Raw genomic sequence first — 27,259 nt, 5'->3', positions numbered from 1 at the left:
TATCGATTAGTTTGGCTGTCTGTGGCGGGGGAGGTATTAAGTTATATTCAAGAACAAAAAAAAGGTTTAACTGATACTAACACTGTGTTCTTAAGTAAAAAATAAAAATATCCAAATTTAATCATGTATTTATCTTAGACAGTGTATTGTTTTGTTCAGGGAGTAAACGGTTTAAAGAAGTTGAAGTGTAAAGCCGCTTCGATTTTAAGACAACACTGTACAACTTCATGAGGTTGCATAATCAGCGCAGCTCTTGAACGTAACATCATTGAGGCTGTTCGAATCCCTCAGTGCCAGCGCCAGTGGTAAGCGCTACGAAAACCCAAACAAACACCAATAGCCGCTATATTAAAGAAGTTTATAGTTGCGAAAAAGTGTAATCTCGTTCATGTTTGGAGAATATATACGTGTTCGAATAATTCTCTACTGGAGTCCATCTTGCTCAGGAGAAGGTAACAGCTTCACGCTATCGTCATGAAACACTGCAAGTTAGCTCGCGAGCACTTAGCAGGCTGATGAATGTGTGCTGCTGCTGCTAAGGTAGCCATTTTGAAACTGTGTTGTTCCAACGAAGCCAGGTCTGTTTACCTCTATTGTATGTTCTTGACAGCTGCTTAAATGAATTGATTTATCTACCATGCGCATATTAAATACGTTTTTGCTCTTATAAGCCCCCCAACTTTACTAATTCAGTCGAACTACAGAGCGTTTGTCGTGGTCTAGATAAGCGGCTGGGCAACGGCAGCTATTAGCTAACAGTTGCTATGCTAACGTTAACCTTAGTAACTAAACAGAGTTAGCTAGCAGTAGAGTTAGGGCAAGTCTGATAAGGTTATTAGTCAGCGATTAACTTTGACTAGTTAGCCAACACCACAGCTGCTTTGCGTGTTAATTTATTTCGATGCACTTGAAGTTAATCCATAACATCCCCCGGCTAGTTAGTTAGCATGGTGAAACGTGCATGTAACGTAGCTGTGTGTTGTGTTGATCTGCTGCTTGTGGACACAGATGTTTCTCTTTGGTGTATGATAGATCTAAAGAAGGTACTTTGCTATATTAGAGGTATTTGTGTCACAGTCTGCAGAGTAATGTTTCACAGTGAGGTACATGTCTGCGCTGCAAATTGTATCCCGTGTCCGCGGCGAACTCATTGATGTTGATGTGTGACGTAATAGTTAAGTGGGAATACGCGAACAAGACTAGGGCAGCTCTCAGTGTGTGCATACAGGGTTTATGTTTTTTTTTTTATTGTATAAATTAACATTTACAGCATGTAACACCAGACATGAACATAAAGCATTCAGGCATCCTATTGAAGTAAGGATAACATAACAGGCATGGCTCCACTCTCAATGGTACACTACATTCATCATTGTAGCAAGACATAGTGCAGATGTATTATAGTAAAATAAAACTAAAAAAAAAAAGACGATATAAATAAATGATTTAAGAGAAAAGTAGGCAATAAAATCAAATTTCTTTAAAAAATACGCATAGCATACTAATATACAGGGTTTATATTCATTGTGAGTGTTAAAGCTCTATTATACAGCAATGCACAAAGTTTTCTGCAGCATCATTACACACATTTTTACACCAGGCCAGTTTGGATGCACAGCAGTCTGGGGAGAAGTACTGAGGAAGAAAGTGTCCAAGTTATTTTTACACCGGTATAAATATTTCATTTACCAAAGCCGACACAATTTTATCAAAGAGGCAGCTTTCAGCATGGAATGGCTCCTAGATCACTGAGTCATGATTTTTCTCTCATGCCTCTCAAAGTGCATTTGAAGTGTCAAACGTAGTTTCTTTTAAGACATTGGTTGTCTCTTCCATTAGAAGCTATTTTGGGTTTTTAAATTAATAAGGGTATTGAGTGCAGGGGGTGTGTCTTTAATAATATCACACAGCTGCAGTAACGCAGGTATGCTACAAAGGGAAATGTTGCTTTTTAGCTTAAATTGTCAAAATTGTAAAAAAAAAAATTTCACTTGACAGTTTACTAAACAATTCTAACTTAATCTAACAGAGTCTTAATACAACAGTCCTGCAATACATCTCTGTATTAGGGAGAACCGTGGAATCAACTTCAGGGTTCTTTTGAAGCTTAAGTTTGCGGAGCAGTTACAATTTATTGTTATACTGACATGTGTTTTCTAATATCTTAGCGTTTTGTCCATCTCATTTGTATCAATATGTGTTGACTAATTTTTAAAACATGGCATAATACTATTTAACAACCTCAAACATACAGCTATATTGACACCTCTCAAACAGAGACAACAAAACTTCACAACTTTCCTTAATGTCAGATTTATTGCAGGTCTGTTGTTGTTGTTAACAGATATGTATAATGTCAGAAAGTTGTATCTAATGAACTTGAACTGACTATGTGTGTGTGTGTTTTTGAACCTGGAGCTTTGGTAAGAAGGGCTAATACTGTTTATGTTTCCCGCAGGTCTAGTCTGTTCCTGTGCAGATCCCTGTGAGCCCTCAGCGAGCAAAAAGAAAACTGCTCCAACACTTCACACGTGAGAAGAAAAGTCCTTCAAGGAGGAACGAAAAGACCCACTTGACAAATTTTGACACACGGTATTTTTCATCATCGAGCCGTCTTGAGGATTCCCTTTTCGGACGAGCTCAGTTTTTGTTGAAGGACTCTTGTGCATCACACGACACGAAGACCTTTTGACATGTGGAAGGTTGTTGTTTAGCGTTTGAGCTTGCATATCTATGAAATCAGAGCTCTACCCTTCATCTGCTTCTATCAGAAAACCGCAGATAATTAAATGGGCGTCTTACAAATGTGATATTAACACATATAACGATAAAGAAGGCGTTATAATGCATCATCCAGCAGAATCCCTATTTCACTAACAAAAACTGAAAATGACGGCAATGTAACATAGGGTCTAACTTCCTTCATTGTCATGTGACTTTGAACCTTTGAGCATTATTTTCTTCAAACTCAGACAGTCTTTTTTCATCAGTTTAATGAGGTGAGCAGTGGTTTTCAGTGACCTCCATTGCCGACAAAAGACTGTCTCTGAACTCCTTTTTCTTTTCTGCATGCGTTTCAGTCGATCTTAAAATGATTCGGTAAAAGGTCGACGTTAAAGCTTACTGGCACGCAGTGTGGCAGGACAACAGCTGTGTCTCTCCCCCTCCATCTGGTGTCAAAGTGGAACACCTGCAAAAACTCTTGTCCGTATCCAAGAGCAGACAACTTCTACAGACTGCTTCCTTACATTAAAGAAAGATCCAATCACCTGCAAGTCAATTCACTTTGCCAATCAGCATTAAGTCCAATCAGGTTTTGAGTCTCACTCCTGACAACAAGAGCGAATGGTTCAAATATTCTGTTGAAGGATTTAATTTGCCCAGACTGGAAACTGTAGCACTCAGAATTCATTAGAGACGTGACCGTCACAGGAGCTGCTCGGGAATCTGGTTCAAGGAGGAAAGTCGTCCCTTCGTAGACCTTCTGTTTAAAAAAGAATCCACCTCCTGCTGGGCCAGTTTTCTCTGGATCGCCATTCCAGATCATTCCTGCGACCTTTTGACCCATCTCTCAGTGTTTCACCCTGGACGAAGGGATCTGCCTCTGGGGAAAAGGGCTGTGCTGTCCTGGCGGAGGTGGAGAGGGGGTTGTGGGTGAGCTGCTCCCTGTCTGTCAGTGCACACGCTCTGTGATCAGCGCCAGCAGGCCTGAGGAAGCGAGCCCAGCCGGACCGAGAGAGGAGGCAGAGGACTTCAGAGCCACAGACTCTGGGGTAATGATGAAGTTGCATACAACTGACTCGCTTACAAACATGCATGGGTTTACTTAATAGCCAATAAATTAATTGTTGTTGTGAGGTTCAGTATAAGTCATTTCCAGGGTAGTTCAAAGGCAAAATGGGCAAAATCAAGCCATTTAAATGTATCAGAAACACATGTTTTAAAAATCAGGCTTTTATGGTGCAGCAGAGGATGTTTTCCATCCAGGCTGTCAACCAGTTATCAGCTTCACAGGCACAGCTGCAGCGAGTCGAGCTTTGTTGTTTTCTGCTAAGAATAGGACTCTTTTTGGCTCATCTTGTGGGAGACATTTACACAGTGAATTTCAAAATGACTGATGGTACAAAATGCTTTGAAGAGATTAGATAGAATCACATATAAAAGGGAATCTGATTCAGTGTGAAATCAATCCCTGCCCTGTAAGTTGAAGAAAGATGTTAAATATGTCTTTCCTTTGTGTCTGTTTCTGTTGTCAGATCCTGGCCATGAGGTTTGATGCCTCGATCCACTGACCGGAAACACTGGACCTAAATGGCGCAGCATGACTTTGTCCCTGCCTGGCTTAACTTCTCCACGCCCCAGCCTGCCAAGGTGTGTGAGCATGTGTGTGTATATGTGCTTGATGTATTTGAGTTTGTGCTTGTCGATCACAGAAAAAGATATAACCTTTTTAGTGAAGTGTGTCAAACCCTTATACCGGAGAGAGAGAGCGTGTGTGTATTTGTGTGTGTGTCCGTTTAGGCATTCTGCAGATGCTCACGTATACAATTTGTACTTCAATGAAAATCACTGATTTTAGAAGATAAGATGCCATTATAATGACATCAGGTGATAACTTAGAGGGCCAGTTCGCTGATTTTCAACCTCAGTCCTATCGCGCAATTATGGGGAGCTGGTGCCAGCATGGTAGAAAAAAATGCCATTTTGCTCTGTGCCTTTGGAGGACGCTATCCGCTTCTCCAATGGGCCCTGGAAAACCTCCACCAGACTACGTAATACACGTCATCTGGCGGAGGCCAGGGAGCTCTCTAAACTATACTTCCTCAGTCTAGGACGCCCGCCTCCAATGTCATGACTGCAGACCCGAAGATTTTTAGACGATCCACCGGTATTTCACTCCAGCGTCTCTCGCTGGGCCGTTCCTTTCAAAAGGAGGGGCGCAATGCATGCTGGGTGTTGTGAGAATGTAGGATGGGCGAAACCACAAGCTGTTTGTACAACTTTCGTCACAGCTATGGCGCCAATTTCAAATATTATTGCTTCTATTGATTACAGAGAACACCAGCTTTGACTGACAGTGGCTTTTTCCAGGGGCGAACTGCTCCTTTAACACACTAGTGGAGGATTTCATGGAGAGTCTGTGTGATTTTTACATCCCACAAGTTTAATAATTCTTAGTTGTTTTATGGTAGTTTATGACTTTGCTGCGTGAAGAATGAAAATTCACACTTACATTTCTGGAAGGACTGCCTTCAGGTGTGAGATAGAAACATGAATAATTAACACATTATATATTATTAGTGTTTTTGATGATGTTGTTGTACTGCAGAGCTGGAGAGCCCCGACACAGCCACCACTTCAAACCTTTTATCCATCATAAACAACACTACTTTTATTTATCCACATGATTAGCAGATGTTAGTCGTCTCATGTATTAATTATGTCAACATACGCAAATATAACCTTCTGTTACAGACTAACATTATCCACATTTGCCCTGCCATTATTGGTTGAAATAAATATATGAGCTACCCCAAGTTACAGCTAGTCCCTAGGATGTTAGACAGGAGTGGTTAACACTATTCATTGAAGGTTGCTAGCTAATGTTAGCATCTGTCATGTTAACTGACTCATGCATATATCTAAAACAGTGACTCAGCCAGGGATTCTGTGGCTCTGCAGGACAGTAGTGATGAAAATCTGTGTAACGCTGAAGAGATGCAGTTTTTTGAAGTGACATATCTGATGTAGCTGAAATGGACAAAAATACTCCACCTGTGTTTCAGTGTTTTCCACAAATGTAAAGATATTAATCTTCAAATCTGAAGCTGTTTTTTTACTATTCAAGCACGAAGTTTGAGAGCTTTTGACCATTTTATTCTGCGAGGATTTGATTTTGTTTTCACCCTAGTCCAATATTACTCACTTGCACATGAAGCCACTCAAACATCACTGTTTCAAAGTGAATGTGGAGCTGTCTTAGCTTTCAGTCAGTTATAATAAGATAAACAACATTACAAAAAACATGTAGAATCAAGGGCTGCAGGGTGGTGCAGTGGTTAGTGCTGTCAGCTCACAGCTAGAAGGCTCCAAGTCGAAGTTGACATAGGGGGCCTTTCTGTGTGGAGGTTGCATGTTCTCCCCGTGCATGTGTGGGTTCCCTCCGGGTACTCTGGCTTCCTCCCACAGTCTCTCACACTGAACCCAACGAGCATGTCGTTGGGTTCAGTGGTGACTCTAAATCAGTGGTGTCAAACTCATATTAGGTAGTGGAACGGATTTGTTCAGATGAGACGTCAAAGGGGCCGGACTATTTTTTGCCAACATCATGATGTCTTAACACATAGATATATCAGCTACTACAGTTTTATTATTTGAAATCATTCAATAAGAGCCAACAGATACTTGTACCAATCAGTGAGCTTTTCATGTTGTTGCATAAAATTCAAATGTAAGAAGGCAACATGCAATCCATGCAACATATTAACAAAGATTCATTTCAAATTTGATATCTTTGTCATTCACGGATGATACATTTGAAAGAATATAGGTTAATAATAATACTATATAATAATACTGTACAACAATACAGTTGAAGGGAAGTGTAACAAGTGGCATAATAAACTTTTTCCTATGTACATGACTCTAAACAGCAGTACATTTAGTGTTAAAATCTCACTGTGATTCATTAATTATTCATTTTAAATATTGCTGGTTAAGGCTATAAAACAGCGTACCACTGTCTGGAAAGTCCGACCTGATATCGGGGTTAGACCAGCTGCCCTGGGATCAGGGCACGTGGGATCCAGTGTGTAGTGATGAGAGAGGGGTAGAGAGAGGGAGGGATTTTTGCCAATCAGGTATGTGGTTGGCAGTCTATGTGAAACTGATAGTGGAAAAGGAACACTCACATTTGCACTTGCTGGTCGGTACCTGACACTTTTTGACTTTTACCTGTCGACATCAGGAACTAGTTTCTGAGCAGTGGAGATTTTCATTATGTCCCTCAGATGTCCGTGCGTTAGCCGACAGTTTGGACTTCATCTCTCACGTTAATACCTGCTCGCATTAATATGTTGTCCCGAACATGCAGACTATCTTTGATGCAAATGCTGTCTTCGATAAAGTAATGTCACACGATCAGATGTAGATTCAAACTTAAACGGTGCGCTGCACTGCAGTTTGATCAGCTCCATTCGCAGTTCCTCTCTCACGTGCATAATCCCTCTCCAGCTGAGTGAAGACAGTAAATCGACTTTTAAACTCGCCTGTGAGCCCCCACAGTATTTTCTTGTACGTGTCCATATTTTCGTAATCCACAGGTAGAGATTTTAGAAAGGGAAAGTTGACTAGGTTGTGCTGGGACAGCTGCGTCTGCTAGAGAGCCAATTTCATTTGGAAAGCACGAACGCTGTCGTAGTACTCTGTGACGAGTTTGTTGTGGCCCTGCAACATTCATCACATTCAAATGTTCTGTAATGTCCTCTGAAAAAGCAAGACCTGTAACCCTGTCTGGCTTATCTTACTCTGCCACTTGTTTCATTGAATTGGCCTTATCACTGTTATAACATGGATGTTAACCAATGAAATAAAGGAGAGGCTGTGTTTTATTAACATGAAATATTAAAACCAAGATAAAAAATGAATTGAAGGCTGGTAAAGCTGTGTGATCCCTTCTGCAGATGTTGGGGAAGCAAGGCTGGATTTTATTTTCTGAGTTGGCTCTTTGCTTTTTCTTTTCTCTTTTTTTTCAGATAATTTTTGGGCTAATTTTGTCTCTATTGATAGAACAGCTGAAGAAAGACAGGACATATTGGGAGAGAAAAGTTGGGGTTGACATGCAGCAAAGGGCCGAGGGCAGGAGTCGAACATGCGACCACTGTGTTGAGGACTGTAGCCTCTGTATGTGAGACGCCTGCTCTGCCCATTGAGCTTAACCAGCGCCCCGATTTCGTTCTTCTCTTGTGTTTGTAATGCTTTCTTACAAGGACATTTATCCAAAGATTAGCTGAGATACTACAAGGAAAAATGCATGTGATTGACAGGTTAAATTGTGTACATGTTGTATATCTGTAGCTGCATGCAGTTTAACTGTCATGACATGTTTACCTGTGTTGTAGACTGCCAATAAAGGCTCAGATTGAGACCAACAGGAGAAAGAGCAACTCACAGAAGCATCACCAGAGTTGTCTTAGTTGCGGGGGATGTTTTTGGACGTGGCAGCAATTTGGAGGAATGAAACCAACATTTATCCACCAAATTCAGTTTATCTAACACAAGTAGTGATCCAAAATACTGCTTCCTCTTGAGACGTGATTTTTGGCTGTACATAGCAAATACAGAATGTGGACGATAGGTGAACAGTTGGATTGGTTTTTCTCCTGAATGTCTGACCATGTGAGGTTGTAATCTGTGAGTCAGGAAGCTAAGTGGCCTGTCTGTGAAATCCAGTGTCGAGACAGAGAAATAAGTGCACTGTCAAGTCACTGTCCTGCTGCCGACGCATGACTTCAACTTGATGTCATCTGTCCTTGGGGGGGGAAGTCTGCATACGTTAAAGAGCTATACTTTTCCTCCCACTTCTTTTTAGTCAGCTAAAGTTATAAAAATTCCTTTAGATGCAGCGATAGACTAAAGAGATCCATCTAATCTGATCTTTGAGCCTCAGCTGACGACAAGGAAATGATTCAAATTGAATTGAGCGTTTGCAGTCAATAATATCCAACCTTCAGCTGTCATTACCATGACGAATGTACACTTTGCTTTTATGATCTTACCGGCTAGCATGGCTGCACATGTCTTATTATAAAGCTTTCCAGGGTTGTTTTCACTTCCTGTTATGACTTTATTTTCATTTTTGTTCCCTAAGAATAGATCCACACATTGACAGTGTCACTCTGAGTTATTTTGGCTGTGTGAAGGAGTGAAGAGGAAGTTTAATTAGGGAGGGGATTTATGCTGAATTTTCTTCCAGATAAGTAGAGGGAAAAGATTGTCCTGAAAAATGTGTAGGGGTATTTCTTGCTCTATTTTTATGTTCCTTTATATCAAAGTTTAACCCCTGAAGAGATGCATGTGGTTCACTGCCCATCATCTAACTGTCGAGACTAACCATGTCCCCTCTCTGTCCCCCTCCAGTCCCCTGCTGCCAACCTTGAGAAACAAGGTGAGCCCCACCTCCACAGAGACGGCAGAACCGCTCCGAGCCGCCGTCGCCACAACTCCTCCGATGGCTTCTTCAACAACGGCTCCCTGCGCGCTCCAGCAGGTAAGAACATGCTACTGTTAACCCTGATTAATACAGGGCCTAAAGGGAGAGGTGGTGTGTATGAAAATAATCACAGAGGATCATGTTAAAGGATTTGTTTGGGAATGTTTAAGTTATACATGTAGAACAAAACCCTCATAAGGATGAGGGGGACGTCGATCAAGTACAGTTTGTACATTTCAACACAGTCTTGAGAAGAGGTCTAATCAGTGGAAACACGTGTGTGGGTGGACTGTGGGTGTGTAGGAGCTTTAAATTCATCTTCTTCCTGAAGGCAGTGTCCGCTCATTAAAGCTGTGGAAGGCAACTTTAAGAAACCAGCAAGAGCGTTTTGACTGTCTCTGTCTTCAGAGGAGATTTACGACACTTTGGTCCACACTTGACCTCATACAGACGGGTGACTAAGTAAAGGCAACACCAGTATGACGGCAACAGTGAGGGGATGTTCTGCCTTGTTTTGGTGGCATGGTTTGTCCCCTCAGAGCAGGGGACAACTAAATGTTGATGGTTAAAAAAATAAAAGGGCTCAGGAGCAACTTGCATTACATCGCTGTAATTGCTTGTGGCCCATGTCGATTCTTCTGTTGACTGAAGCGTTGGCACCACAGATGAGGCACACACACTTGTCCTTCACATTCATGAATAAAAAGTCACTTTCCCACTCCCTGTGGAAATAGTATGTGTTCTGCTTTTTCTTGGCGTGGCCACTTTCACTGTCCATCATAAATCTGGCTAACAGGCTAATAGCATCAAACTCATCATTTTAGCTCAGCTAGCGTACAGCATAACTGACCCGTGCTGCGGATGGAGGTTGCTGCTGTGATTGGTTAGGTCCAGATCTTGACAAACTTGCCAGGAGCATCACTGTTTTTTATTGACAGCTGATAGGCCTATCTTATTATGTTATTATGTATTGGAGGGGGTGGGACATCTGTGTATTTGATTGAACTGAAGTTGGAAGAGGCTTTCCAGGTGCATTTATTGTCGTAAGATTTTTGTGTGAACCTCTTGGCGAGCTACTAAAATCCAGGCTGCGAGCTACCGGTTGGAGACCCCTGCCTAGGAGAGAAGGGTCTATGCAATGTAAAACAATGTTGATCTGGTTGATAACCTTAGCTTAAGATAGACATTTCTATCCAGATGTGATGACTCATGTCCTCATCCATGGGGCACATGGGGTCATTGAATCTTTTGACAAGTATAAAAGTTAATCATATACTACGGCCTTCACAGTCACCAGATCTCTGCCCAGTTGTGCACCTATGGGACGTTTCAGACTGACGTGTCAGACAGCACACTACACCAAATTCATTAAAACACAACAAACAAAAGAACATCATTCAGAGGAATGTGTTCCTTCAAGTAGACATTAATTGTGGAATCAACGCCCATGCTCATTGAAGCTGATCTGGCAGCACAAGTTCCTCAACACACTAAATGTTGTTGGTTTTTCTGCTTTAACTCGTCGCCCATTTTTACTCTTGTTTCTATTCGCCTGATCATGATCTTGATTGCAAGCCGTCTTTGTTTTCCCAGCCACATGCGAGTCAGGGTCTGTTTGCTCTTGGTGGTAATGTTCCTGAAACACCAGAAGAAGAACAACTTTGGCACTAATGCAGCTCACTGGCAAGAAGAGTTTAGCAAGCTTTTTGTCATAGGTAGCAGTTAGCTAACACAAACACGTGAATATATTGTATTTATGAACTGTTCAACAAAGGTTTTATCCCCTTTACGCCACTCCTTCATCCATAAAGATCAGTGCTCTTTCATCTACAGAGGTCATTCAGCGGTTGAACTGATCAGGGATCAGATTAAAGCTGCTGCTCAGTGCTTCTTGTTTTTGATCGTGCATGTTGAAATCTCTGCGGCCTTCTTGAGATGGAACAACAGCTAATTTTAGTTTCACTTTGACCGACAGGACAGAGGAGACCATGGGTGTATTAAGAAAATCAGACATGACAGAGACATTCACAACATTTTTACATCTGACATGAAAGTGTCTCAGACCACTGGAGGGGGCGAATTTTAAAGATGCCCAAGTTAAAGTTTTTTATTCAAGCTGGTCATGGTTGGTTATTTGTTGTTACTTTGATAGGGCCTCAATTGATGACATTATTGAGGCCTGCTGCTTGATTCAAAGTGAAGGAGGCAGAGGTGTTGTCGTTGTGAGCAGCAGACAGGTGGCGTTGAAGTCCATATATGAGCTAATTTACAACTTATTCGAACAGTCTGACATTTCTTTCTCTAGAATTATTTGGTTTCAATGATCAGTGTCTGCACTTGTGTGTAGGTGTGCAGTTCTGGTGATATTTTCAAAGGCTAGTTTATTCCTGCTCATCTCCCTCTTAGGAATTGAAGCTAAAGATCAAAGGAGAGGAGTGGTTGAAGTGTTTTGTTTTTTGAAAAGTTGCATCATCATTCAGTTAAGTTTGGTCTTTGTTCCTGCTGTGTTGTTCTTGTGGGTGAATGAGGTTGTGGTGATCAGCTGGACCAACAGGAGGCTCTTAGGTGCAGCAGAAAAGTTAACCCCGAGCTGTGATCGTTAGACCGAATTGCTTGACATCAGTTCCTCGCACATTCCCAGAGGTGTCTCAGTCGTCCCTTACTTCACTTTGTCTCTGCTCACCTTGCATTGCCTTCATCTTTGGAAAGCAGCGGGGCAGCTTTGTCCACTGAAGTGTGAAATCTACGCTGTAACTGCTGCTGTAGTTTCTTAGTAGGAAGTGGTCTTTGCCTTCTGTCTTTTGGTCTTTGAAGAAGAGACTACTGTTGGTGCAGGGTGTCAGTGATGTGGCTGCTTTTCTGACATTCAGCATTAAACCTGAATGTGCTTCCTGTTGGCTGCAAGCATCTTTACCTGTCTGTTTTACTGCAGCAGCTTCAGGCAAACATCAGCAAATGTGAAGTATGCCTCTGTGGATTGTCACGGTAGTCAAGGTGAATCAATTAAAGACATGTTGGTATTCAGTGAAAGCAGTTGTTTAATTCTTGATTTGAACGAAATGAGGCTTTCTTATGTTAGGAAACCAAAATTTCAGTTTTCTGATTGGTTTGGTTTTTTATAGGTTTTTAGTTTTAATAACTCTGCTTTTGAGTTAACCACAGACCTCAACGGCCTTTATGATTAGGATCAGCATCATCTTTTGGTTGACTCATGAGGTACATCCATATTACAGGGGGAGTTTGTTTGGATTCTCAATAAAGAAAAATAACCTGATATCCTCCCTCCCCAATCTCTTTCAGCTGTACACAAGCTGGTGGCTAGCATACACCAGCATGACAAATTAAACGTTCACTGATACTCAATCCCACTGATACCTTTCCAGCTTCAGTCCTCTGAACTGTAGATGAGAGATCACAGGTTTCTTTACTCCAGCTCGTAGCTGCTAACTAGGGAACTGATTAACTAGTGACGTATGTTTGTGAGATGTGGTGATAACGTTGCATAAAACAGGTGCTTCACAAACACGCATTCCTTTTCACAACTGCTGTACTTGAACCTGAGCTTATATTAAAACCCTGCTGACTTAACAACCCAAGGAAAACATACACTGTACTGTGTCCTGCTCCTACTTTTATTTCTCACTTCCCTTTACAAACTTTTTGTCACCTGTGATGAGGCAAACTTGTTAAAGAGGAAGGCTTCTCCGGTATCACTACAGATATATCTAACAGAAAACCAGGTAACAGGTAGTGAGCAGCTCCTGAAATGAGTAACAAAGGGTTTCTTTTCTTACACTCACTGGCCTTGTTTTTATGTATCTTTTAATGGACAGTTTGTTCGTCTATTTGATAAAAATGAAATGGACTGCACTGATATCGCACTTTGTAGTTTTTGGACCATTCAAAGTGCTTTTACACTACATGTCACATTCACCCTTTCACACACTGATGGCAGAGTCAGTATCTGTGCACATTCATACGCGATGGTTTTGCCTTCAGGAGCAGTTTGGGATTCAGTGTCTTGCCCGCACTTCGACATGTGACTGTAGCAGTCAGGGATCCGATTGACAGATGACTGACTCAGTGAACCGGCCATGACTGAGCCCTATTCATTTTGTAAAGTCATTTTACTGATTAATCTGTGAAAGACTTTCATCACTTCCTTAAGCAAGATGACATCACTCTGAAACTGACTGCATGTTCGTTCTCTCTGCAGGTGACGGCTGGCAGCAGCCCTCTCTGCTTCTGAGGCATGACTCGGTGGACTCGGGGGTGGCTAAAGGAGGGCATGGTGGGCTGGCGGGGGGGTCCTGTTGGAAGGAAACACCCAGTTGGCACGGAGCTCCACGGGGTGCTCAGGACAGCCACCACCACCAGGGACGCCACCCCAAACGGGTAGGAGGCGACAGGGACAGGCAGGCGGGGCACCGGCAGCGCAACGGCAACTTTCATCCCCGCAAGGGAACCTCGTACCCGGACAAGTTCCCAAACGAGGAACGCAAAGACGGCAAGGACGACAAACTCAAGTTCGTGGAAGAGGACTTTGTGAGTACCAAAGCATGCCAAGCATGCAACTGGCCTCCACATAGATCTTTAGTTACAAAGCTCTGATGTTAATGAAGATTATTGTCAGAAACATTTACTGTGTGATAGAAAAAGTAGTTTCCCACCCTTAACCCCATAGCCTTAATACTGTCAGCAACACCATGCTCACATTCTTTGCTGATAACTTACATATAAAAAATGTGAATGCTTCGGTATTTAAAGCATGTTTCTCTTTGTAGCCTTCCCTCAACCCTGAAACAACTGGAAAGCCTGGGACTCAGATGCGAGCGGTGGCTCCACATGCTGGAGTGTGGGGTAAGAGACGGGGTCCAGATAACATTTAAATTCTGCAATAAAAAAATAAGCTCTGTTTTACAGTTTCTTGTCCTCTCCTTTGTCACATTTTATCGCTCGCTCATTTCGTTGCAGAAAACCCCCCTAGTGGCAAACAGATGGTGTCCAAAATGCTGGTTATCAAGAAGGTTTCCAAGGAGGACCCCAGCACAGCCTTCTCCGCGGGGTTCGCCACTGCTGGCGCCCTGCCCACCAACGGCAGCAAAGCTCCCATCACAGGCTCCAGCGTCTACAAGAACCTGGTCCCAAAGCCTGCTGTGGCCCCCACCAAAGTACGACCGACTCTCATCTGTCACATTATTTTCAAACCTCACTCTGATAAACTGATGCAGCATGTTTGTATGAAATAGATCCCACACTTTATGTGAAGGCTCTGATGCAGGATGGCGACTGATTTTTGTCGTCTCTTCCAGAGCACCCAGTGGAAATCCGGTGGTAGAGAGATCACTAAGCCTGGCCTTCACATGCCGGGCCGAGATTCAGTCTTCACCAGCCCCGTCTCTGCAGCCAAACCCAGCACCCCCGTCAGTGCACCACAGCACAACACCCCGAAAGAGGTGAGAACAGACACAGAAATACATCTCTTAATATCCACGATCACAAAAGACATTTAGGGAAGAGCTCAGACTTCCTGATAATGTCTAAAACTGCACAGCAAGCAAACCAGCGCAGCGATCTGTGCTGAACTTTCTGTTCTCGTGGCGGAGTGTGTGACATGCTTAGCCGGCCTCTCCCCGTGAAAGTAAATCACAGGTTTGATCTAAACATAGTAATTATGTGTTAGTGTGGTTGGAGAGTGAGATCCTCGCTCACATGTGCACATGAAGTTTTTCCTCTGCAGCATTATATGTACTCTCTCTTCTCTCCAGTGTTTTAAAGATCCAGTCTGTAGCTCCTGTAAATGTTGCCATTGTGTCCAAAGACATTTACTGCAGCGTGCATGTTGCTCTGCTTCCTGTCTGGCAGAGCTCAGGCAGTAAAAATGGCCGATCATTGCTGAACGCTGTTGAAAAACACTCACTTTTCTTCCTTTCTTTGCTCCTCCCGCTCCCTCTCTCCCTTCCTGTCGTACCTGCAGCACCCTTCCAGCACGACTCCTCCCATAGACATCGCCCCGTCGAGGCTGAAGCTGATGCGTCGCGGTCCAGACCGTAAGAGCGAGTTCCTGCGGGCTCTGAAGGACGAGGGCACCGGAGAGCTGACGACCAGCAGCAGCCCGGGGACATCGGGAGAGGTAAGCAGCAGATTAATCTTTACAAACCACCACACTGGACAGAACAGTCGGTATAGGTTATGACAGAGACGTATAACAGAGGAGTGTCAAACCTGTTATCTCTGCAAGTACAAGTCAACATTAACAGCAGAAAAACTGGACTAAAAAATCACCTCCCAAACCAGAAACGGATGCTGTAATGTATAAAAATTAAGATTAAACAATTAGGAGGTTTTATTTTGTCTGATTTATAGTTGAGGTTATAGGTCAGTTTCTCCAGAGGGAGAGGGGAAGGTTCCTGTGAAATCAACATGCAGGAGACCTGCATAGACTTACACTGTTGCAGAAATAAAAGAATTACCAGCAGAAATGTAGTTTCCGTCTCAAAAAGATTTTCTAGTCAGTTTAAATGGTAAAACTAAGAGGGCATTGTTAACTGTACACTGGTAACTTCCTGGATATCGGAGTTAACCTCTTTACAGTCCCTCTAGAAAGTTTCAAAGTCGTGTTCCCGCACATTCACTCAAATTCATCCAATCTCCAACTTTTTCTCCACCTTGTAATTTTGGACATTTGCCGTAACTTTTCTGCAAATTTGACCAAACATCCTGTTTCCCTGCCAGCGTCACCAAACTCGCTTCTTTGGCATTCAAAATATTGATCCCCTGACGTCTGCAGTGTCCTACAAACATCAGAGGGCATCTTTTACTGTGTTATTTACTTCTTACTGATGTTTGTGTCAGCGCTGATTTCTAATAGTCATTGTACATTGAGATAGTAATCCCCTGTCTCTTATCAATTGTTTCATGCTGCTGCAGCAGCTGAATAAACATGTAGAACAGTGTAAATGTAATTAATGTGTAGATTCTCCCTTGTGCATATGGATATCATTGCATTTTTATTTATTCAGCCTTTATGTAGACAGATCAACTCATGTCATTCTCAAGAGAGACCTGCTTAGACAGCAGCAACAGCAGAGTTACAGACAGACAGGATATTCAATACAGAGGTACGAAACAATCAAATCAATAATGTGATAAACACAGACCAGGTTTTTTAGAAGTATTATGACAGCTTTAAATTCTGCTGTAGTGTTTCAGCTTGATGGGGAGGAGTAGGAAAAGACCTTTTTACCGAGTTCAGTAGGGACTGATGGGGCGGACAGAGTGATGAAACCCTGGGAGCACACGCTGCAGCAGCACTGTTTGTGTGACATGTAGATGGATAAGTAAATGGGCAACAGTCCGAGCATGGATTTGTAGATGAAGCTTTACCAGTGCAATGTTCTGCACATGGATAGTGATGACCAGTTAACTGATGAACTCAGAGTGCAGCGATGTGTGCGAGGTTTATGAATCTTAGAGCTCCGTGACAGACGGCATCGAGCAGATACACGTGCACTGTAAAACGAGCATTTCATGGCTATTGACTTTAGTGTCATTCAATTTGTACACATTTTATTTATAGTCCTGACACTGAAATCGACCAGAAGCGATGTCAGAAGACAAACAGCTCACTCAACTAATAGATGGCTTTATAGGAGCGTTTTCCCCAGTCGCTCACAGTGAATGTGAGTCGAAGCTGCTGGGGAGGATTTTCTTAAAGTGATCGTCATGTTTTTCTTTCCCTAAATAACCGCATGTGCAGACAAAAAGTATCCAGTCCAGTTTTTATTTATGACTTCATCAAAATTCTACTTGCAACACCCGTTCGCCTCAAGTTACACGTAGATTTTTAATGATGTCAGTGATACTGAACATGATCACTGATCTGTCTGCACATAATGCTAATAATCCAGCAGACTAATATGATATTTTGGCTTTTAAGTAGACATTGGCTCCACTTTTGTCTGTATTTCAATCAGAAATATACATTTCTAAAGCATGTTTTGTTGCTGTGTTAATCTTCTCAGGGTGAAAGCAGCACCCCAGAGCCCAAAGCGTACAGCGAGGAGGTCTGTCACGAGAACGGTCTGTCCTACTCCCTCAGTGACTCAGACACCGAACACCTGTCCAGCTCCCTGGAGGCAGAGCACCGGTACGACACCTCTAACGACCTCACACACACACACACACACACACAGTAAACTAAGCAGAAATGATGATGCTTTTTCAGGTTGCTGAAGGCCATGGGCTGGCAGGAGTACCCAGAAAACGATGATAACTTCCTGCCTCTGACAGAGGACGAGCTGAGAGAGTTCCAGACTAAAACCGAACAGGTGAGACACGTCCAGCGTCACAGGTCTGCTCTGGTACTTAGTCTTTGATATGTTTTTGGCTGTCTACATAACTCCTTTATTTGGATAAATTAATGATAGAATAATGAATGCGCCAAAACAATTACAGCAGATTAATTGCTCTCCATTATGGCCAACCTGACCTCATACGTCACCGTCCACAGCAGCTTTGTAAGCATGATAGAAGCTGTGGACAAAATGCTGCTTAGCTTTTATTCTTCCTCCATCCGTGATCAATAAACTAGTGGACGTTCTCCCGTCTCTCTTTCCCTCTGTGTACCTTCTGTATATAAGGTCTCCACTAGAGAAACATACAGAGAGAAACATCCTGTTGTATCTCTCATCTAAATTCATTGATTGAGATGCGATGTCTCCTGCTTATTATAGACCTGATTATTCCACTGTTTTTAAAAACATGTAATCATTCATAACAAGCCTCCTCCCCGGATGAATCATGGGTGAAAAATTCACAGTACGAGTGGTTTCATAAAACATTCTGCTAATGAAGACAGTCGACTCAGCAGACATCAACAGGGAGAGAGAAACAGAAAGAGAGCAGAGGTTCAGATGTGTGTGTGTGGGGGGAAAAGAGACCTCGAGGGAAGCGAGGTGAGCAGATTAAAGTTGTCAGTGAAAAAACAAATGAGTGGAAACTAAAGTACATGTAAAGGGGCACCACAATGTGCCTCCGTAACACCCAGAATATAAGACTCTTTTCGGGGGTATCCCAGAGGGGAAAAAGGTTTTCTATACCTATTAATTAAAATGTGTACGCAGGTTATTTCAACACTATTTGAATTTATTTCCCTTTAGAACATTCAAAACACACAAATGATATCCTACCATCTGTTTTCGCCATGGCGAGTGTTTAATCCTGCTAGCTACCAGTGCTGTAGTTGAGCTCAGCCAACGTTAACATTGATTGTTGTGAGGATGGCGGCTGCACTTGTCATGACAGCACATGTCCGTGACAAAGCTTAAGCTAGATTATAGCGCCATCGTCTGGGTAAATTATCGAAGCACAATCAAACACTGCTCTGCATTTTATATTGGTATATTGAAGTGCCGGTATATAGGACGCAGCCCACTTTTTAGATGGGGGGGAAAAAAAGTATTAGAAGTGCGTTTTATACACCGAATGTTACGGTGATCCTCAAATGTGCTCTTTCCAACATGTCATACCCTCTCTCTCCTCCCATATTCCCTCTATATCCACTGTCCTATCCAAAGAAGGCAAATGCGACAATATGTATCCACAAAAAAAAGTGTGTTTGAAATACAGAAAGACTATAAATAGGGTAATAATCACAAAGCCTGTAATTGATTAGATTAATGGGTTTTTTTTGTTCACACTCTAATCGTCCGTGTCCTCCGAACAGCTGAAGAGGAACGGCATGCAGAGGAACGGGGCTCTCCCGAGGGCGCGGGGTGTCACCCTCCACTTCACCCCCTGGAGGAGTGTGGCGGAGGCGAACGTCGAGGAGGGCTCCGAGTCCGAAACCAGTAGCAGCAGCCAGACCTCTGACGACGACGACTGCATCAAATCCTAACGTGGCTTTACGGAACAAAATAAAAAAACAACAACAACAACACGACAGCCAACACAACATCCCAGCAAGCAATCCCCCTCTTCCTCTCTCATCTTTGTTTTTAGAGCACCATTTTGAATTTTCTTTTTGATTTTTTTTGTTGTCATTCTTGCACAAGGGAAAAACCAATCATATCCCAGTGAAGGGGGAGATTCCTGCTCCGCCAGACGTCGTTTTCCCTGCGTTTCCTCCTTCACTGCAGTCCCTGCCCTCTTTGACCCTCCTCCCCCCCTCCACCCCCCACAATCCCCCCCTTCCTCCTTTTTTCTTCCTCGCTTTGTGGAACTGAAGTGTTCATCAAGAAAAGAAGGGCAATGAATGCACACTTGATTCTGCTTTAAACAGACTAACTCATTTCATTGATGATGCTGATGACACATTATTAATGATATTAATAAAAATTGGTTCCTGACAAGCTGATATGTTTCAATATGAATCTGCCTCCTGTGGTGTTTCTGTACGTCAGTGTCAAAGCTCCATGTTGATCCCACGCTGACTTTTAGGCGACTTTGTTGTTATCTGTGGCGAGACTTGTACACAAGTAATAAACTGTATTAATTCATTGGGTTTTATACAAAAAAAGCAGCCAATTTCATGTTAAAGAATTTGATCCATTTTTGAGTGTCAGAAGAAAAACCTTCCTACATCAAATAATAAATGAGATGTTTTCCATTAGACGAGCTTAAAGTTAATAATTCGACAGATGTAGATTTTACATTGTATGCCCTTTTCAGAGCAGACATTTTATTTATTTACTTATTGTAAAACAATGTTAGACAGGTTTCAGATTCACAGTACAAGTCTGTGTTCCAAAATAGTTTCCCCCATTTTTTTGGTCTGCTAGGACAGAGATAGAAACAGAAAAACACAAACAAGAACAATAAATTGAATAACATTAAGGAAATAAATAAAAAATTAAGTAAAATAAAAAAGGATCAGGAGGACAGTACAATATAAAAGAAATGCCTAGGGTGCTTCAGAGTAAATTCAGCGTCAGTTTGGGTCCAGAGACGTAAGATTACTTACGTACGTCATGATAGGCTGCCGTCTTTTGTAAAAAAAATTGCCAACTAAACCTCCTAAGGAGTATTTCTTTTTTGTGTGGCTGTTTTGTCTTTATTGATAGGACAGCCGAATAGTAGAGAGAAAGAAAACGCGGACAGCAGAGAGTGAGCGCTGACATGCACCAAATGATCGGCAGACCGGGAACCGAACCAGCGATCAGCGCGAGAAGAACCGTAGCCCCTGTGCACGGGGTGTCCGCTCCACTAACTAAGCCACGCCAGCGCCCCAGGTATATTTCAACTTATCCAACAACAGTAAAGAAACAGTGAAACATTTGCTTTACAAGATGGCTTCATATGTCCCAGTGAGTCAGCATGATCAGTACAGGGCCCTGACAACCTACACGGGGCACTGAGTTAGTTTTAATTAAACCATCACAGTAACAGTCATTAGCTTATGGTTGAACAATTGAGTAACTTGTATCCTTAATGATGTTAATAGTGTTTGAATACAGTTCTAGTAAAATTTTGATATTTCGGCCTTTTAACACGTAAACCAGGTTTTATCAGTAATATTCCTTCAACAGCTGTTTCACGTTAGTGGATTAATTAATGCCATTTAGTTTCTTTTATGAGCACGCTGATTGAAGACTCGGACCTGGATCAGCATTGTTGGTCTACTTTTCACCTGAAAATAACACCAACACTATTCAAGTCTATAAAATTATGTAGCAACTAACTCCGTACGAAGACATGAACCTGTGATAACAGATTAGCAGTTCGCCTACACGCCAAGTAGAAAGCTATAGTAATGTCCAATTTTAGTTTAGTTTTACTATTAAAAAAAAAAATCTTAATTTGGCTGCGAACTCCCCATCGAAAGCAAACGGCAGTCCTCACGTTAAATGCTGGTGATATGATAGAGCACATTGAATCCAGTAGCAACCTAAAGAACACTAAACTTATTTCATAATATAAAGAAACTAACCAGTGACACTAAAACAGCCTCCAGCTAACAAATTGTACCACCCATTTCCAAGTTTTCGGCAATAAATCCCGTTTTTGTCTAATGTTTAGGACGACTTATGTAGTCACACTTTGAATATAGAGCACCTTATTTATGAACTACGGAAGCCCTTATCGGACATTCAACGATACATTATGTTTACTCCATTTCCCCGTGATAACCAGTACTTTCCGGTTATTTTCTCAAGATCGATTTATTTCAAGCACAACAAAGCTGGTTTTCCCATCCCAACACATTAATTTACATCATTATCTCGAAATAACGCCCGTTTTCTCGTGATAACGGGATAATTTTCCAGCCTGGTTACTGTGATATTACAGACAACATGCCATGCAGTCATTGCCCTCACTAGAAGTAAGTTACGCCAGCTTCTGTTTGTTTTTATGCTTTTGTAACTCTGGAGATACGAGTTATGATCATGTAAAATTACGGTGGTGCAAGCGAATCATAAATACATTAACTAATTAAGTCATGGTCTCAAGAAAACAACCAGAAATCACTCATCACTGGAAAACAAAGTAAATAAAATGTATGGATGCATGTCCGCTTAGGGCTTCTGTAAAGTACTGACCAAATCGAACTACAAATATATAGAAGCAGAGTTTTATCAAATATTTTTTATTTTACTTAATAGGTTACACACGTGAACAACACTAACATAACAGACATGGAAAAAGATTTACAGATTTACAACAGCGAACAGGTACAGTAAGAGCTTCATCAGGTGGGTGGTGGTCTCTTCATGGGTGGAGACAAGAAACAGGGAGTCCAACTTCACTGACTGAAGAAAAAAGGAAAGTTTCAGTTTGACTCAACAACTCTGTATTAACATCGTAATTTCAGTTACAAAATGAGTTTCACAACAGTCAGTGAATGCATCTCTCACCTCTTGACCTCTGCACTGTGTCCATTGGTGTTCCCGTTGGTGTGAGCCTCCTTATCTCCGTTAGTCTGAGCAGCGTCCTGCTTCACCTTCTTCACCGCGCCCTCCTTCACTGGACTCTCCTCTGGTTTCCTCTGAAATACACAGTTCATTTAAATGGAAACAAGCTCTACGATTAATTTGACAATTATTAAAAAAGCACCCAGCTTCCTCACCTTCTTCCTGACCAGGTGGGAGATGTCAGAGACAGCTGCTGTGGGGGCGTGTCCGTTGGTGGAGCTGATGCCGTTGGTTGACGTGCCGTTAATCTGCGTGGAAACAAACCCGGTACTCTTAGACAAACTCATTTCATTGAAATTCTTACATACAAACAAAGACTCAGTACGCAGCTCACCTTTGAAGTGGATGAGGAGTCTCCATTCTGCACAGTGGAGCCAGGGAAGGCAGAGGAAGTGGAGCCTCCGTCCTGATGGGTACAACCACAGGATGTTACATTTAGCAAGTTATTAAATACAAAAAAACCCTGAACCTGGAGAACATCTGGGTGGGAGTTGTGCATGTTAGAAAGTTAAATATGCAAGCCGTCGACAGACTGAAGAAGCAGCCTGCGTGGAGATGTAGATGTTTAATGTAGATAAAAATCTGATCCCAGACTCACCAGAGCTCCCTTCACGGCCTCAGCAGCTGTGCTCACCGTCTTCTGAGCCTCCGTGGTGTCCTCCACCTTCTCCTGGATCTCCGGCATCAGAGCCTTTAGCTCTTCCATCTCCTTCCTCTCATCGGGTAGAGCCTCCGGACCCTCCGCCTTGTCCAGCAGCTCCTGAAGTTTGTCTACAACACAGAGCAGAAATGTAAGCATGACAAGAACTTCAAAGGACTGAGTCGTTGTTGAAACGTTCTCTCTCTAAATAAGAACTCGAGCAGCCGTCGGCTTCTTACCCAGCCTGCTCTTGATGACGGAGACGGAGCTCTTCAGCTCGTCGATGGCCTGGCTGTACTGCAGGTTTAAACTGTAGGTCAGGCCCAGCTGGTAGTGAGTCTCAGCAAGCAGACGGCTGTCAGAGTCCAGGTGCTTCACCTGCAGCTTCAGACACTCCTGGAAATCCTCCAACGCCTGCGAGTAGTTTCCTGGAAGAGAGAGACAAAGAAACTGAAGACTCAGAAGAGGCAGATTAAAGGTGCAATGAAAGGCTCTGTTTGGTAATCAAATAACTGTACAGTACTACAGTTCTTTTTCTGTCCAATAATCTGAAGGTGTTTTAATTACAGTGGTATCAAAACAGAGGAAGGTCAAAATCCACACATTTAAAGGCTGGAACGAGCATTAGTTTCAGTCACGTCTGTGAATTAGATTAAACTCAGTCCATCTCATGCTGCCTGTCGTCCCCTAAAATATTCGTACTGGACAAAAATGAAGAGTGCAAAACTAAAGAGTCACAGAGCGACCTGTCAGTACCTGATTCTGCAGAAACTTCTCCCAGTTTTAAGTGAGTCTGGGCTGCCATGAGTTGATCCTCCTTATTCTCCTTCCTTATTTAAAAAGTATAAATCAGTTAGAATGATGACAATCAGATCAACGATCATCTTTTAATAATAGTTCAACAAGAGTACGTTTTCACCTTTTGTAAATGACTTTAGCTACTTCCAGCATCTCCCAGGCAAGCTGCAGGTTCCCCACCTCCTCCTCTTCATCGCTGTCCTGAAAAACATAAAAAACAAGTTTAAACTCCAACACATAAAATCAAAGACATTTTGATTTGAGCTGATTGGTCAAGTACCTTGTCAGCAGCAGCGTCTCCTTCGCCCTGCTCTTCTGCGTCACACTCCATTTCTGCGTCCTCCCCCTCTTCCTCCTCCTCCTCCTCCTCCTCCTCCTCCTCCTCCTCTTCCCCATCTGAAACAACAAAATGCGTTTAGATAAGTTGGGCAACATGCCATTACAACCATCAGCAACCTACTTACAATCAAGGTCTGTCGTTAGACGACAAAGGAAAAGTCACCTTCTGCTTCCTCTTTGTCTCCTGATTCTTTCTCAGCCTCCTCTTTCTTTTCCGTCTTGTCTTCACTTTCAGATTTGCTCTCTTCGGCCTGGCTCTTCTTTTCCTTGTCTCCCTCTTTCTTTTCTGCGTTCTGTTTCTCATCACCAGCCTCTGTCTTTTCTACGTCACCATTCTTATTTTTGTCTTTTCTCTGCTTCCCTTCGTCTTTCTCCGAGTCTTCAATTTTCTTCTCCACACCCTCGTCCTTCTTCTCAGCCATGGCGTCGTACACCTGAGCCCTCAACTCATCTCGGGTCTTCTCTGTTGAAGTTAGACAACAGTGAGGACTACAAAGTTATGGTCAAAGAGCACAAACACAAGCCTTATATAAAAAAAAAAAAAAAAAAAAAGTGTTTAAAAATAAGATAGCAATATTTCCTCACCATCTATGTTTTCCGTGCTGTCAACTTTGGAGTCCTTTGGTTTTTCTTCATCATCCTCCTCTGGTACTCCTTCCAGAGCGTTACCCAGGACTGAGTTCTCCATCCTACAACAGCAGCATCAATTAGGTCTACATTTTCACAGGTTTCTTAAATTAAAAAAATGACAGCACAATCATAAACTAGACTTTACTCCTATTCCTGCATTTATTTAAGAAATGACTCAAGAATATTTGGAGGCTTACCGTGCCAAATCCAGCAGAGCTTTACCACACCAGTAGAAAGCCTCTCCGCACTCGTCTGCCGTGTCTCCATACTTTTTAGCTCTGAAATAAGTTTCCAAGAGGAGAAATCACTGTAAATGGCCACTATTGGTTTTGAGACATGTGCAAATATAAATAAACCTCCAGAATTCACTTTAAACACAGATTGAAATCACCATGAAGTTGTTTTTAATTCTAGTTTACTTATTTTAAATCAGTTCTGTAGTTACTTGCAGGAGTCAAAATTGGCCAAACATTTTGAATAAAAACTAAAGAAATCAAATTACTGTGTTTCCTTGGAATAGGTTTATTTGAATCTCAGTTCATTGACAACTCCATAATAAAGTCATATATTCCCTTGAAAGACAATTTCTTTATCCTCATTTTACCAATGTTCTCATGGTCTTAAAGTCTCACATGTGCAGCTGGTAACGCCATACATTTCTCCACACCTGTGGAAATCAAACTAACCTTTTGTGCATGCATTTATAAGCAACAGAAATTCTCAATTACTCCATGTTACCTATATTGTGTTAATATTCGTGCTTAACAGTTTTGGTTTAGATTTCCCTTCTTAACTATTACATATTTAATTTTATTCCTGACATTGATCATTTAGCATTAACAAAACTAAGTTAAACGTGTAGTTAGGCCCACTAATGACTTTTAGCTGGATGTAAGTTTTAAGCCTGTTAGCTGATAAAGAGTTATTATTATGTTCATTATGAAGGTTAAGCGGTTTCTTTGTCTGATAGTTAACTCACAGCATGCCGCAGGCCTCCTGCAGGGCGCCCACCGCCTCCACCACCTTCCCCATTACCAGGTGCTTCTTGCCCGTGCCGATAAGCTTGTTGGCCTCCTCCATGTTAGCAACTCTGAACAGAAAGAAAACCAATTATAACTCAACTTTACAAGCCAAAGGTTGAAACAAACCACCAGTTCAGCCGGTAAATATTCTTAACTGCGCAGTATCTGTTAGTATAACAAGCCAGAGTCGTACATTATCTACATACCTTGAACTTGACAAAGAAACAAAGACTGAAACGCTGAAAGTGGAGCCTGGTGGTCTGTGTTCAGCTCGTCTCATCCACCGCTCAGACTGATCGCTCCGTTGTTTCAATTTGGCGCGAAATATTCCTGCCGTTTCCGGTTGATTTCCGGGTTCGCAAACGAGCGCGGGAGATTTCTTAAAGGGACAGAACAAACGAAGAGCTAAAGGAGGACTGCAGGTGCTACTACTACTACAAATACTACGGAGAGCCAGGCTGCTAAAATTTAAATAGGCTACAGATGACATTATGTATGTTTTATCATATTATATTATATTATTATTTTAATGTGATCATTGTTGATATTTTATCCACACCTTTCTCATTTTTTTTATCTATCTCTTGATTACTTGTTTAGAATAACATAGATTAGATGACATGAGTGGTGGTGATGGCAGTGCATATGTGTGTGTAAGTAAGTGTGTTTAGAGGGCTGCTGTCATGTCCTGCTGTGAAGGACAGGGGTTGTAGATCCCCTCTGAGCCCCTCCTGCTGATTCCTTTGCCTCGCTGCCTCGTCAGGACAAGTCTGGACCTGGCATCCAATCAGCCTCATACTGAGACAATCCTACTCAACCCACCTCACACTGTGATCATTAGAGACACAGCTTCAACAGCTGTAATTTCCAAGTAAGGACTATCAACAAAGCAGAGCAAACAATTTATCAATCAGAGGCAATTGGCTTGAGTGGGGATTTAATCTCAGCGGGGTTTATTTCAGGTAATAGCCAATATTGCCAAAGATTGAGATTTTAAAAACATTTCTCATAGTTTGTCATCGACAAACTGGCCCCGCCTTTAAATGTTGTGTTTCTTTTAGTTAATTTCAGGGCAGGGGTACATGTATTGTAACTTTTTAGCATTACTAATCTTGTATCGGCCCTTTCAATTTTAAGATAGTGCCAGCAGCCAGCTAGCTGATATTAGCATAAAAATTGCAAACAGAGGCAAACAGATAGTTTGTCCTATGGTAAAATATTTTTTAAGATATAAGGGATATCATGTGTTTGACCATTAAAAAGACTTTGCAGATTTTGTTTAATTAAGACAGTATGGCGAGCTCGTTCAACCTCTTTCCAGTCTTTATGCCAAGCTATAAGCTAAGCTTATGTTAGCTATACCTTCATATTGAACACAAGACATGAGAGTGGTATCAATCTCTTCATCTAATTATCAGCCAGAGAGTGAATACACATGTTTACCAAAATATAAATCAAAACTTGTTCCATTTCTTTTCTTTCTTTTTTTATTTAAATAGCGATGTATAACAATATATGTCAATTTCTCAAAGGGGACAATAAAGTATATCAAATCGCATTGTATCGTGTCGTGTCTATATATTTTTAAAATACACTAACAAAAGGTGGTTTTTTTCTACTCTACATATACATTTCCTCTTAATGGTTCAAAACACTTAACAATATCCTATGAGACTTGTTGTTTCCCTGGTCGGTGTTATTGGGCTAA

The 27,259-nt window shown here is 42.0% G+C and overlaps 2 protein-coding genes across 3 annotated transcripts; one reads left to right on the top strand and one right to left on the bottom strand.

The window, feature by feature from the left end:
* The first annotated feature begins 283 nt into the window (after positions 1–283).
* gpbp1l1 (GC-rich promoter binding protein 1-like 1) lies at positions 284–19,584 on the top strand. Of its 2 annotated transcripts, none has more exons than XM_069685319.1 (12): positions 284–452; positions 2,459–3,773; positions 4,257–4,371; positions 9,139–9,268; positions 13,428–13,756; positions 13,996–14,071; positions 14,186–14,382; positions 14,524–14,667; positions 15,189–15,344; positions 17,236–17,360; positions 17,439–17,541; positions 18,939–19,584. In XM_069685319.1, the coding sequence occupies exons 3-12, from the start codon at positions 4,312–4,314 to the stop codon at positions 19,107–19,109; spliced, it is 1,491 nt and encodes a 496-aa protein (XP_069541420.1). In that variant the 5' UTR covers positions 284–452; positions 2,459–3,773; positions 4,257–4,311; the 3' UTR covers positions 19,110–19,584. The 2 variants fall into 2 exon arrangements, with proteins under 2 accessions (XP_069541420.1, XP_069541421.1); XM_069685320.1 differs by lacking the exon at positions 284–452 and adding an exon at positions 526–578.
* A 2,239-nt stretch (positions 19,585–21,823) lies between these two features.
* On the bottom strand, positions 21,824–25,838 carry LOC138611193 (histone-binding protein N1/N2-like). The gene is made up of 14 exons (XM_069684167.1): positions 25,758–25,838; positions 25,509–25,619; positions 24,727–24,807; positions 24,485–24,588; positions 24,063–24,362; positions 23,841–23,956; positions 23,682–23,761; positions 23,519–23,592; positions 23,002–23,190; positions 22,721–22,893; positions 22,457–22,528; positions 22,278–22,370; positions 22,066–22,196; positions 21,824–21,960 (listed from the first exon to the last, which is right to left on the bottom strand). Exons 1-14 carry the CDS (start codon positions 25,829–25,831, stop codon positions 21,954–21,956), a joined length of 1,605 nt encoding a protein of 534 aa, XP_069540268.1. The 5' UTR covers positions 25,832–25,838; the 3' UTR covers positions 21,824–21,953.
* Positions 25,839–27,259: the final 1,421 nt, after the last annotated feature.

Source organism: Semicossyphus pulcher, unplaced genomic scaffold (genome assembly GCF_022749685.1).
Source record: "Semicossyphus pulcher isolate SPU_LCO1_2020_fin unplaced genomic scaffold, fSemPul1.0.p SCAF_7, whole genome shotgun sequence".
NCBI lineage: Eukaryota > Metazoa > Chordata > Actinopteri > Labriformes > Labridae > Semicossyphus > Semicossyphus pulcher.
This window is presented reverse-complemented; position numbering and strand designations above follow the sequence as displayed.